The following is a 13,907-nucleotide window of genomic DNA, read 5'->3' as shown; positions in this document are numbered from 1 at the left end:
TCAAGACTTCTGTCAGGCCTTCTCTGACCTCCCACCCATACATGTTAACTTCTTTGCTCCTAGTGCAAAGTATATTCCTCCACTTTAGCATCTGTCACATTTTATTGCAAATATTTGTTGACATGTGTTTCCACGGACTGAGTTCTTGAATCCACAGACAGGCAATTCCTTTGGGACCTTTGACTTACAGAATTTAGTTACAGTGCCTGGCACATAGCAAAAAATAAATATATATTAAAGGAATGTTTGTAACCTATGACCTTAAGTGAGTCACTTATTTTTTAAGTCTATAAAATAAAATTGAACAGAATTGTTCGGATGATGAAGTAATGAATGTGACTTGTAGATTATAAACAGATTCTAATAGTAATCTGTTTATTCTGTTTTGTAGGCCCTTTCTCATCTTTTCCAGTCAAATCTGTCTAATGCTTCGAGGTAGCTTTGTCCAGTAGAAATATAATGTAAGCCGCAAATATAATTTAAACACCTTAGTACCCATATTTAAAATGTTGGGGCTTCCCTGGTGGCGCAGTGGTTGAGAATCTGCCTGCTAATGTAAGGGACACGGGTTCGGGCCCTGGTCTGGGAAGATCCCACATGCCGCGGAGCAGCTGGGCCCGTGAGCCACAACTACTGAGCCTGCGCGTCTGGAGCCTGTGCTCCGCAACGAGAGGCCGCGATAGTGAAGAGGCCCGCGCATCGCGATGAAGAGTGGCCCTCGCTTGCCGCAACTGGAGAAAGCCCTCGCACAGAAACGAAGACCCAACACAGCCAAGAATAAATATAAAAATAAATAAATAAAAGATTACTAAATACAAAAAAAAAAAAAGTTGAAAGAAGTAGGTGAAGTGAATATCAACAATACATTTTAGCCGAACATATTCAAAATATTGCTTATTAGCTATTGTACATTTTGTTAATTAAGTCTTCTAAATCTGGTGTGTATGTTACAACACACCTCAATCCGGAGGCTGGTGGCTCCCGCAAATCGGACAATGCAGCCGCAAGGCCGACTTCAGACACACGTCTTGGTGAAGTCAACCTCGTTCAGAATTAGTGATTCCTCCTCAACGCTCTCTCCAGTCCCTTGTCATCACCCTGGCTATCTTGAAACCTAGAAGGTGAGTTCCTTGAGGAATTCCAGACCGTTGTCTCGAGAAATCTCTCTCACAGAGATCGTTGGCATGTGAGGAGCGGTTGTTAAATGTCGAGGTAATTAATGAACCTGTGTGCAAAGGACCCCGCGGGAGGCCGCGTGGCCGGGACGGAAGATGGTCAGTCAGGGAGAGGGCGGGGGCGAGCCGCCAAGGTCGGCCGGGATCCTGGCGCCTGGGCCCGCGGCGTCCAGGGGCGGCGGGCGCCGAGATGCGGGGCCGGGCCGCCTGGGGGCCCTGGAGCCGCAGCCCGTCCCCCGCCCCGGCCCCCACCCACCTCGGCGCCGCCGCGGCCGCCGAGCCCCGGAAGCGGGCGGGGATTTCCTGTGCCCGCCCCGCCCGCGCCCGCCGGGCCGCCGTCTCCGCCTGTCGCTGGCTCCGCGGCCGCCGGCTCCGAGGAAGCGAGGGCGGAGGGGAGGGGCAGGCGGCGCCCGGGAGGGAGGCACCGGGCCGCAGGCCAAGACGACCGGGGTGAGTGGGGCCGGGCGGAGGGAGTCGCGGCTGGAGGGAGGGACGCCTGGCTTCCCGGGGCGGTGAGTGGGGCCGGTCACCCGTGGGGGCGGGGAGGAGCGTCGTCGCGGCCTCTGGGTCGCTGCCATTCTGGGGAGCGGGGGTCGGCCACACTGACATTCTGTGCTCGCCCCTCTCCTGTCTCCCCGTCCCCACATCGTCGCTGTCAGGCCCCGCGGGTTCCCGCCGCTGTCACCGCGCGCAGGTCACCCCGCGGCTCCTTTTTCTTCACTTGCTCATGCCCCAGTTCACGAGAAACCTGTTTTCTGACCTCACTTCCCCTGCTCCAGCTCTGCCTCTCTCGGGTTCTCTGAAATCTGACCCTCTCCAGGGGCACTGTGACAAGGAGGGAAGAAGCAACCTTACTCCGGAGCGGGCGCCCGTCCCGCCCACGCCCCGCCCGGGGCAGGGGCCAGGCTTCTCTGACAGCGCGACTGTCCCTGTGTCCTTGGACTACTCATTTCGGTAGCATGGCCCTTTCTCTATCCAACAACATTCGCTGCAGAAACCAACTTCTACAGGTGCCATGCCCCCCAGATATGTGAGGAAAAGCGGGAAGTGAAAGTCTTAGAACCCCGACTCCAGTAGGCCTGAGATCATCCTGGAGCCGGGAGAAACCAGGTTAGGGCTGACACCTTAACTGCCCAGGTGCTGGCTGTGAGAGAGCATATATTTTAGCAAATGCAGTCTGAGGACAAGTACCTGCCCCCTCCTTTGCTGATATTTCTGCTAGCACTTCCACAGGTTTTCTGTCAGTGGTCTGGAGAGGCTCACATCTGGCCTGTGAAAGAGGCTTCCTATCAAGGGACTCTGCTGCTGGAGAGATGGAGAAGTGGGTCTCAGGTGTCCAGATATTTACCTAGAGGTAAAGTCCTGAAGGAGGACTTTCCAACGGAGCTAGAGAATGAGGAAGACATCTGGTGAAGAGGGGGAATCCATGCTTTACATGTTAAAAGTGAAGTGAATACAGGGGCTGGAAGTCAGAGGAAAAAGCTAAGATGGAACTTTCCCTTTATTGCTTTATTGGGAATTTTCCTTTCTCATGAGAAGTCTCTGAAAAGGAAACCTTGTAAGCTGGGAATCAGTCCAGGCTGCTCCCATGAGGCCCTGAGACATCTCTGGACTTCTGAGATGAAAGGGAAATTTGTTCCCTTCCTGTGCATTGAGCTTAGAGTTCCCACCTACCTCTTTTGTCGAAGACAAATAGGCAAGAAAATGAACAACTTGACAGTTGTCATTACCTATCCTGGGCTCCTGGATTCTTGCAAATGTTTTTGGATGGATACGAGTGAGCCAGAACAGTTACCAAGGTTCTGACCTGTTTGTGGAAGACTTTCACTGGCTCTGACTGCTTGGGCATTGAGTAAGAATCACAAAAATATGATGTTGCCAAGCAAAAAGGGACTCTTCACAGTCTCATAGACTATTTCCCTGCTGTAAGGCAGGGAGACCGCTATCACAACACAACCTGTCCTGCTCCTAAGATGTCCAGAGCAAAAAGCCTTCAACCAGGTCCCATGCACTGCAGGATTATTAGGAATTTTTTCTTAATCTAACCTAAATCTCTTCTCTTGCAATCAAGAGAAGAGATCTACATAGAGATAGAAAACATCTCTCTTTTTATTCATTGGCAGCATCATTCATCAGCCTTCTTCCCTAGTCAAGAGAAGATTATGTCCATTGTTTTGAACTTTCCCCCAATGTACATATTTCCCATCCCTTTCTTCACTTTTGTTTCTTCTGATGGAACACACTCTGGCTTCACCATACGCTTCTTTAAAATTGAATATGTTTTTGTAATGAGATCTGACTGGTTCTATCCTGTGTCTCAGGTTCTTTCTTGTGTCTTAAATCACAGGGCTGTTAATTCACCCCAGGGTCATGTTAGCAGCACCTGCTTCCCCCTTTTCTACCTAGTCCAAACCCTTTCTGTTCTTTTCTTTTCTCAATCAGACATTAACTGACCAACAGTTTCTCTTATCTTTTAGGGTTGCTTTAGAGTCTTATACCTGCTTTCCAAGTTATTGATCTTTCTACCATATTTACTACCAGTTCTCTTTTTCTACAACAGAGTGACAAGTTATATGTCTGTTTGTTGAGGCTTGTCCTAAGTAAGGCACCATTTGGTACAGCCTCATAAAAAATACACCCTTTGACTAGGACTTCTACGTATAGTAATCATTTCATTCTAGACTAACTGATGAGAATGGGATTTGTGGCAGAAAATCTTATGTGTAATTACATCTGTTTTTATTGAGTGCAAGTCTGTTTGCATCCCATCCTGCATATTTCCAGATTGCTTACATTCAGTGGTTGAAATTTCCAGTTAAGTATTTTCAGTTGTTGAAATTAATTGATAGCTTTTGAATTTCCAGGATTGTTCTTTTTTTTTTTTTTAATGAAGTTCTTCCAGCCCCAAAATAAACATTTGTGACTTTGCTGTGTAGCACCTGCTCTTTTCTGGCTCAGGTTCAATTGATTGGAACACATCAAGCTTTTAAAGTTCATCTTTCATCAAGCTCCTCCTATCCAGTGTCATCTTTTCTCCCTGGGCTGTTCTCCATAACTCCCTTAGGAATATCACCCCTTTCCATTTTCATGGGCATAACTGATATGAATTTGTTCCAGGTCACAATTTGGGTTTGTAGCAAAAATGCTTTCAGAACAGACAGCAGCCCTGGGGACAGGATGGGAATCAATGAGTGTTCAGCTGGATGGAGTGGAGCCCCAGGTGGAAAGGGGAAGCCAGGAAGAGGGGCCATGGAGAACAGCACCAGGGCCACTGGAGCACCTGTGCTGTGACCTTGAAGAGGAGCCACAGTCGCTTCAGGAGAAGGGTGAGAGCCCGGAGGGGGTGAGTGTGGGAAGCACAGTGCAGAGAATAGTCTTCTAATCTCTGTTGAAAAAGTAGAGTTAAAAATCCCCAAATTGCCATGGACTGACTGAACAGCATAGTCAGTACCAGGACTAGGTCACAGAAATACAAGGAACTTATGGGCTCTGGTCACAGAAATATTAATATAATGAACACCTGGATTCTGCAAACCATGTAACTGGGCTTCTCCCGTTTCTTGCATAATCACTCCCTCCACATGCTACATGGTTAGTGGTAACAAATATGGGAAACCAAGGAAGTGACAGAAACACTGACTGCTGTTGGAAAACACACTCGGTAAAATGCACTTTACAAGATGAAAATTACATTCAAATAATATAAATTCAAACCACAGCTAGTCGAGTAGAAATGGATGAGATAAATGCTCTACTAACAACCACTCGGTACCCTTTCAGGATATTTTGAGGGAGAGTCTTTTCTACTACATTTATGCATTTGAGTCTTACCAATGGGTAAAAATATAGGAAAAAAAATGTGACCCTTAAGCCCCTCTAAAATAGGGCCCAGGCTCTAATTGGGAAAGGATGGATGCCCCATCTCTAATGGTTCCTCTCTCCCCTCACCAGCTCAGTCGGCTCCCTGGGTTCCTGCCATTCCCCAGGAAGGGAGCACTGGAGATTGGGAGATGGCAGCTGCACTTCTTGCAGCTGGATCACAGGTGGGCTGTGTTCTTCCCTTGGCCTCTCTCAGGGTTTTCTCAACGCTGCCTTTCTACAGCCTTTGCGTCATTCCATTGATTTGTCATTTCACATGACCACTAATGGTATGTCCATTTTATGTCTGAACAGATTCTATCCCTTTCCAAGGGGCTCATAATACCCTTTTAAAAAATGAATGGAGGCATGATGAGAAGAAGGGAATTCCTAGAGGTTAGGTGTTTTGTTTTGTTTTTTAATGGATGGCTGTGCTATCCACAGGGGGAATTTAAGAACAATTCATTAATGTCCTTTAAGAAATAAATCTGGAAAGATTAGGAAAAGAGGACCTGAAGGAAGCTTGGAAGAACATAAAGTAGACAGGATTGGGTGGATGATAGAGCATTTATGGAAAAGAATAGAAGATAGAAAGATGTAAAAAGGGGCAGAGCCAGAGAGAGAAAACAGGTTTAGATTCAGAAGGCAAGGGGAGAGCCATGGGAAGACAGTAATAATAGTAGTAGTAGTATCCATACTCCCAAAGTGCTTACCATGCTTGCTGTTGTCTGAGTGCTTTATGTATAGTAACTCATTTTACCCTGAGAGAAACTCAGTTATCCCCATTTTACAGATGAGAAAATTGGACAGAAAAAGATTAAGGCACTTGTATAAGGTCATACTGCTAATAAGTGGCAGTGCTAGGAGTCATTTGGCTCCAGAATCTGGGCTCCTAACTGCCACACTATGCTCCCTTAAAAGATAAGGATATGGCATAATAGGGGAAGGGGGCAAGAAAGAATATTTTATCTATATTCTTTTGTGCTGATAGGAAAGGAAAGGTCAAGTGGAGAAAGGAGAAGCTAGTACACAGTTTCTACAAGGAAAAGAATAAGGCCGGTGAGAAGAGACTGGGCAGACACCTGTAACTAAACAGAGGGACCAAAGAGTTTGTGGTGCCTCCAACTTCTCATGGTCCCAATTTGGGAAACTCCTCTACAGCCGTTATCCTCGCTCATTCACGGACCATTACCTTTACCCCTTTCCTCATTTCCTCTTCACCAAAACCATGTGCCCTGCCCAGGGACCTCTGGGCAGTTCTTTTTCTAGACACTCTCTTGCCCTCTCCCCTCTACTACTACCTCAGCCTTTTATACTGAGAACCCATTTTCCTTAAGGAACAGCTGCTGACAGATGATGCTACATTTTGTTTCAGGGCCTGGTAACCATCAAGGATGTGTCACTGTGTTTCTCTCAGGAGGAGTGGCGGAGCCTGGACCCTTCTCAGACAGACTTTTATGGAGAATACGTCATGCAGGAAAACTGTGGGATAGTGGTCTCTCTAAGTAAGCATGGCCTTCCCCAGCCACTAAATGACTGTACTCTGGGAGAATGGAGTCATCTGCTCCAGGGCTGTTGGAGAGCGTCTATTTGGGGTTCTTTTCTAGGCAGAGAATCTGTCTAGGCTTCCACTAGAGAAAGAATGCTAGAGTTAATTCAAAGGGAAAGGAAGTAAAGTGTCATATTTTTAAAAACAACAAAATGATGTGCATTATTAGAGAAGAGAACTTTAGGCTCTTCGTGGTTGGGAATTGGGAGGTTCTTTCAAAGCAGAGAGAAGGACACCTAAGAGATGGAACTGAGTCCTTGGAAACTCAGAAACCACCTAGGGAAAGATGGGAGTGTAGGTGGTGAGACAGCTGCAGTAGGGCTAATTAAGTGAAGTTATGACCAGAAAAGACAGTTGGACTGGAAGTATTTGAACTTTGAGTGGAAGAGAACACTCATTGGGAAGAAAGTATGATTTTCTGAAAGAAAGAAGAGGGACTGAACAGAAACGGGAGGGGGAAAGAGGGAAAGGCTTGTATCTGGCCTTCTATCTTTTTTTTTTCCTAATATTTCTCTACTGATGTGGTTGCACTGGGTCTTAGCTGCGGCACGCGGGATCTAGTTCCCTGAAAAGGGATCGAACCCGGGCCCCCTGCCTTGGGAGCATGGAGTCTTAACCGCTGTACCACCAGGGAAGTCCCCTGGCCTTTTCTATCTATAGAGTTCCAAGGAATAATCTAGGAAACAGCTTTTTTCAGAAATGAGAATTATGGTTGAACTAATTGACATCTCTGTTTTCCTTTCCCATGGGCAGGATTTCCAATCCCCAAACTGGATATGCTTTCTCAACTAGAAGGAGGGGAAGAACAATGGGTTCCTGACCCCCAGGACTTAGAAGAGAGGGACATTCTGAAGGTCACATATACAGGTAATGACGTAGAATACACTCAGCCACGGCCTTCACCCCTTTTGGAGTTTCATCATTACATGTCCCTCCTCTGCCTCAGAGAGTTATAGTACTGAAAGGTTTAGAGATCTTTTTCTTCAAAAGCAAGACGGTGTAACACAGTGGTTTAGAGGGCAGGCTCTGGAGCTAAACTTTGTGGATCTGAATCCAGGACCATACCTGTGGAACCTTGGAAAAGTAATTAACTTATCTTTGGGTTCCTCATCTATAAATTATTGTGAGATTTAAATATGTAACCATAGTAGAACAGTACCAGCCACATAATAAGCACTCAATAAATGTTAATTGTTGTTGTTGTTCAACCTGCCACCCATTGTGGAAATGCCTTCCACAATGTCTCTAGTGCTGACAGGTGGTCACCCAGCCAGTGATGATTGTAGCACATTTCTTAACTCTCTCCATCTATGCTTAGGCAGGAAGATGGTGATTAATAGTTTTTTTTTAAAGTGCTAAATAAATAACAGTAATAAATAACAACAATAGCATAGACCATTTACTAGTGCTTACTATATGCAGGTACTATCCTATCTGTCTTATAACATCTATCTTATAATGATTCCAATTTTACAGAAGAAGAAAGGAAAGCCTACAGAAGTTAAGTGGGAAAGCTGAGATTCAAAATTGGGTATCTGTCTCCTAAGGCTAGGCTTTTAACCTCTGTACCTCTTGCACTGTCTTCTACAACATTAAAATCTGTTCTCTCAGCCTTTATGGGGTGAGGTTTAGGCCCTAATAGGCATCATACAACCTCACCTATGACTCAGGTCCTGGGGTACTCCCTTGTGACTCCCCTCTTGGGGTCGGTATTTTCCCTTCTCCACAGGAGATGGAAGTGAGCACGAAGGGGATACCCCTGAACTAGAAGCAGAACCTCCCAGAATGTTATCTAGTGTGTCTGAAGATACCGTTCTCTGGAACCCAGAGCAGGATGAGAGCTGGGATTCCATGCCCAGGAGCTCCAGAGGCATGCTCCTTGGCCCACCGTTTCTTCAGGAAGATAGCTTCTCAAACCTTCTGTGTAGCACAGAAATGGATTCCCTGTTAAGACCGCACACATGCCCCCAGTGTGGGAAACAGTTTGTGTGGGGCTCCCACCTTGCCAGGCACCAGCAAACACACACTGGGGAGAGGCCCTACAGCTGCCTCAAGTGTGAGAAGAGCTTTGGGAGAAGACATCACCTGATCCGACACCAGAAAACCCACCTACATGACAAGCCCAGCAAGTGCTCTGAGTGTGGAAAGAATTTCCGATGCAACTCCCATCTGGCCAGCCACCAGAGAGTACACGCAGAAGGCAAACCCTGCAAGGGCCAAGAGGTTGCAGAGAGCCCTGGGGCTCGGAAGCGGCAGCGCGCTCCGCCAGTGCCAAAGTGCCACGTGTGCACTGAGTGTGGGAAGAGCTTTGGCCGACGGCACCACCTGGTGAGACACTGGCTGACGCACACCGGGGAGAAGCCCTTCCAGTGCCCGCGCTGTGAGAAGAGCTTCGGCCGTAAACACCACCTGGACAGGCACCTGCTGACCCACCAGGGACAGAGTCCCCGGAGCAGCTGGGACAGAGGGACATCTGTCTTTTGAAATCTGTTTCTGTTGCAGCTGTGGTCACATCTTTCAACCGGTGCTACCAGGAGTCTCTGCCAGAGCTGACCCTCTCCTGCACCCCCGTGGCCAGAGTCATGAGTCCCAGTCCATCCCTAGAAAGATGAGGTTCCAGCATTGGCCAGAGTATTTCTCACCAGTTCTATGAGATGCCACATAAAGTAGAGTTCTTTGGGCAAAACTTTTGGGAAACAGTGCCTACTGCATGGGCTGATATTCAGCCTGAACCCATTCTCCAGGGTACAGTGGTACCAGCAGTTTTTGGCTAAGGCCCAAACTGCTTGGATTGGTTGGTTGGAGCTTATGCCATACCAGTCGTTAAATATTTTGAGTATCACCCTTCCATAACATAACTATTCTCTCTCTCTCTCTCTCTCTCTCTATATATATATATATATATATGAAGAGAAAGACCATATTGGCATATTAAAGGCTCTGAAAATTTATGCAGTAGAGCAAATGGTTAAGCCTCTTTTAATGCAGTGTTTCCTAAATTTATTTGACTTCAGTATCCTTTTTATCTCACATCCCACAGAACTGGTGACTCCATGAAACATACTGGTGAACACTGGGTTAGAGAGTAACGAGGAAACAGGAAAGAGATAGTGATCAGGCACCCAGAGCCCCCTTTTTTATCCAGATGAAAGCTGAGGGGCAGACCTCATTCTTGTGTGGGCCCATCATCCTTACACCGATCATCTGAATATACATCCACACCTCTCACCCAACCTGCTGAAAAACAGAAACAATAACCTTCTCACCCCTGTTCCTGCTCCCTTCACCCTGCATATACATATATCCAGCTGAGACACCACACTACAGTGCTAAGAGATGGACCTTATACCCCCAAGTAACCCAGGCCCACACAGAAGAAAAATACTTTATCCCCTTGAACAGACCCCTTTCCTCTTGACAGTGTCTTTATGTGTCTGTGTATCTGTGTGCAGGGTCTTTGAAGAGAGCATGCAAAGTGCAAACTGTATAAGCTAGATTTTCTAGGGGCTATGTTCTGGGGATGAGGGTAGTGGGGATTGTAAGGATTTTTTTGTTTTGTTTCAAGATAGTAAGTAAGCTGAGTGATCAAGGGAGCCCTAGTGGAAAGGGTCAAGTTGTGGCAGTTGAGGTATAAAGCCTTCCCCAGTATCACTGAGATCAAGACAACTGTGGATATTTAAGTCTAGGTCTGAATCTGTGGGCCACAGATTCTTTTTGCCAAAGTGGAGAGAGAAAGAGACACCCTCAGTGAGGTGAGCTGTTTCTTACTGATTTCAAGCAAGGTACATATAGAAGCTTTGTGCTTAGTGGATTTTTTGGTCTTGTTTTAAGTGCTGGGAAATTAAGGCAGGAGTCACAGTGCTTGCAGGTTGTTATCACCACTCTTGTTTGACCTTGACTGCCTCATCAAGGGGGCAGAGTTATTCTTGTGGATCTCAGTCCCCTAAACAGAACTTTAGGGGAAATGGCTGTGGCTTAGCTATTCAGCTGATGCAGGGTAATGAGCTTTCTGGTTGGTTTTCCTCCCAATTCTGGAAAGGTGTCTGCCCTAAGACTCTCCAACTCCAGAACTTGCATAAGTATTCTAGCATCCATTAGTTGATGAGTTGGTCATTGTTTCTCTTTGTTGATGATGTGTTAATACCAATCTTATCATTTAAAAACTACCTTGTATGTAAGAGCAGTTTGGGGTTAGGGAGGGAGAAAAGCAAAGAGGATGGAAGTGGGATATTTTCTCTTTAATGCTTAGATTCTGGTTTTTCCTTAACACACATTTCTCAACCACAGTTGGTGGAATTAACCAGAGAGGCAAGAGGAAGTTAGCTGCAACAGTCTAGTTTAATGACTGTTCCACTTGCTTAGGAAAAACTGGGTGAATCATAGCTCCTTAGAGTCCTGGGCCCAAATGGAGCCAAAAATAGGGTCATTTTGCTCACTGGGCTTCTTAGAGTGGGTATGACTTGAGCAACCCAGCCCCTACCTCCCTTCTGCTCAGAGCAGCCTTCCCTCTTTGCCTAGAATGTACTTCTCTTGCTTATGTTCCTATGAATAGAGCAAAATGGCCAGCCCTTTCTTTGTAAGGCATCCTTGTCCCAGGTCCTCAGAGACAGGAGCATTTTAGGATCAGTATTAGGAGATGCCCCAGGGCACAGGAAAATACTGGGTTCCACTGGCAAAACTGGACTATGCCATTTCTTTTACCCTCCCACTATGCCTCATTCATTAATACAAATCAGCTCTATGTGAGCAATGGTTCAGAACCTGTTTTGGATCACAGGCCCTTTTGAGAATCTGACAAAAAACCATAAACTCACTTTTGAGGAAAAAAAGATATTAGTAATTCACTCAGTTTTGCATACACATTTAACAGGTTCACAGCCCATCCATGGATTCACTAAATGGGGGTCAAAGAAAGGAGTCACCCTGACCCAATATGGTCATTATATATTTGTGTCAAGAATTACAAGGCAAGGATCACTAAACATTTTAAGGACTAAGATACCAGAGGCGATAGGATATAAGGAGTGTCTAGTCTTTAATGACTTGAAGGGTATTGCTTACATTCTACTCTATGTTTTTTAAAAAATTCATATGACATGCTGACAAATCCAGCTCCTCACGAACCTTGTTTTAAAGACTTGTATGAGGTGACTGTCCATACCATCGGATCATGCCTCTTAATAACCAGGTGTTAACCTCCAGCCTTTGATCTGTTTTAGTAATTGTAAGGTGAGAAAGTGAAGCCCCCGAAGTGTAGGTGCACTCATAGCACCCAACTGAAAGGCAACATGGCATCTAAGGGCATTCTGCAGAAGGGGCATCCCTTTAGGTCATTTCTACTGTACTGCTGTCTTCTCTACCTCCGTCCAACACCACTTCCCTTGGACGAAAAATAAAATAAGCAACAGCCATCAGCTGGGCAAAGAGATTTGAGTGATTTTTTCCACAGGGAACACTCCCATCTTCCTCCCAACTGCCTCTGCCACATGTCTACCCTATCCTATCCCCTTTAAATAAAAAATATCTCCGTGTTCTCTCTGAGCAAAATGTAAAATAGGGAAGTCCATATTTAGGAACCTGTCACCTTTTTCCCTCTGTGTGGTGCCTCTACCCTATTCAGAGCCCAAGTATCCTTGCCTTTCCACCCCATCAGAGTATCTCTGCAAAGAATCCCTTACAATGGAGATTGTAACCAAAGGGTTAGCTTTCTCAGAGCTATCTACATTTTAAGCTGTAGTTCTGATAGTGGAAGTGGAAAAAGGAAAAGATTTTCCCTTGTTAAAGTGATGTTATGCCTTCAGGGAGCAAAGGGGTGATAATTTGGGACAAAATCCTCCCCTTTCCAGCACTCCTGCAATCAAACCACTGTTTCCTATTTCCATCAAGGGCAAGGTGAGCCCTGACTCAGAACCAGAGGTTCCAGAAGACAAGTTCTTTCCATCTCTATTCAGTTGAGTGCACTGGATGGGGGTGAGTGGGGTTGGGCAACAACGGAAAAGTGAAATCTATTCCCTTAGGCCCCTTAGAGATCCTGAGATGGCAAAGTTTATTTCTATTCCATCAGAAACTTTGGGGATGGAACCCAGCAATCGGTCTTTTAACATACCTACCAGGGTATTTGATGTAGGCTCAAGTTTAAGAACTACTGGCTAGGAGATTCAAATTCCATTTTAATCAGTGGTTCCTCACCATCTTCAAATAGGGAGAGATGGAATCTTCACACCCCTGTTCTCAGATTTATTTTCTGCAAAATCCTAGGCTAGTTGCTCCTCAGTTCAATTCCTCTTGGGTCCCAAGTTATTCCCCCACCCTTAAGTCAGTGAAAGAACTGGGTTAGTCACCAATTTCAGAAACTGTGGTGGGGTAACTACCAAGCTGTTGTAATTGGTTGGGGTTGGGGCTGGAGCTTCTTAAATGGGTATTGAGAATTCATGGGTCGAGAAATCTGAAAAGACAAAAAGCAGACACCTCGAAGAAGGTAAATCCAATGTAAAACTGAAAAATCCAATGTAAAACTGAAAAATCCAAAGAAATGGTCCTCCTTTGTTAGTTATCTGGTCCTTTTTCAGGCCTAATAAGTTGCCCTGGAGGCAGGCGGGGTGGGCATTCAGCACAAAGGTAGAGAGTAAGGCCATCTGTCTCAAGCCCCTAAGGACCCAAGTATTCCTACCCCACAATTGCACTGGAGACCAATAAGGGGCCATGCAGAGGATTCCTAACCATGATTTGGCCAACCCAAATCATGGGCAAGGGCAGCAGGAGGATTAGAGAGCCCCCAGGACATAAGAGGAAACCAGGCTCATTTAGTAAGATGTGACACAAGCAAGATTTGAACCTAGACTCTGTTTACTTGGTAGAGGTTGTAACCAATTAAGCCATGGTGCCTGTGTCAAAACTGCATCCTCCTGCTTTGAAGATTCTGTCCAGTTCAGGCTACAGGAAGGGATCTGTCTTGCAGGCCCTGGCCCTGATACCTCCTCCACCCCCTCTCCTAGACATACCCATGAGGACAGTTGCAAACCTGCCACCTCTGTGGCGCTCTGCAAGGTCAAAAGGTTAGAGTGAACCCAGGTTTCTTCGGGGGAGGCAATCAACCCGTCTCCTAAGGCAGAGAAGGTTGGCTACAGCTTTCTTCAACTCCAGGACTCAGGCTCTCCCTCTCTCCTTTCCTGCCACAGCCTCCGTACAGTAAGCAGAGCTCTTCCTCCACTCTTCACTCCCACTTCTCTTTTTCAGTTGGTTTGGTTTGGCTTGGCTTTCTGCTTTGTTTTGCCTGGGGAATGCCACACCTTTCCAAGGGTATTTATTCTTCCCAATTCCTATCC

General features: G+C 46.2%; 1 protein-coding gene across 2 annotated transcripts; it reads left to right on the top strand.

Moving 5' to 3' along the window:
- Positions 1 to 1,481: 1,481 nt before the first annotated feature.
- Positions 1,482 to 12,008, top strand: ZNF641 (zinc finger protein 641). 2 transcript variants are annotated; one of them, XM_082352473.1, is made up of 6 exons: positions 1,482 to 1,625; positions 4,293 to 4,501; positions 5,127 to 5,218; positions 6,451 to 6,538; positions 7,336 to 7,449; positions 8,312 to 12,008. In XM_082352473.1, the coding sequence occupies exons 2-6, from the start codon at positions 4,318 to 4,320 to the stop codon at positions 9,064 to 9,066; spliced, it is 1,233 nt and encodes a 410-aa protein (XP_082208599.1). In that variant the 5' UTR covers positions 1,482 to 1,625; positions 4,293 to 4,317; the 3' UTR covers positions 9,067 to 12,008. The 2 variants fall into 2 exon arrangements, with proteins under 2 accessions (XP_082208599.1, XP_082208598.1); XM_082352472.1 differs by having other exon boundaries at positions 6,409 to 6,538.
- Positions 12,009 to 13,907: the final 1,899 nt, after the last annotated feature.

The sequence above is a fragment of the Balaenoptera borealis genome, assembly GCF_965194805.1.
Source record: "Balaenoptera borealis genome assembly, chromosome: 13".
Taxonomy (NCBI): domain Eukaryota; kingdom Metazoa; phylum Chordata; class Mammalia; order Artiodactyla; family Balaenopteridae; genus Balaenoptera; species Balaenoptera borealis.
This window is presented reverse-complemented; position numbering and strand designations above follow the sequence as displayed.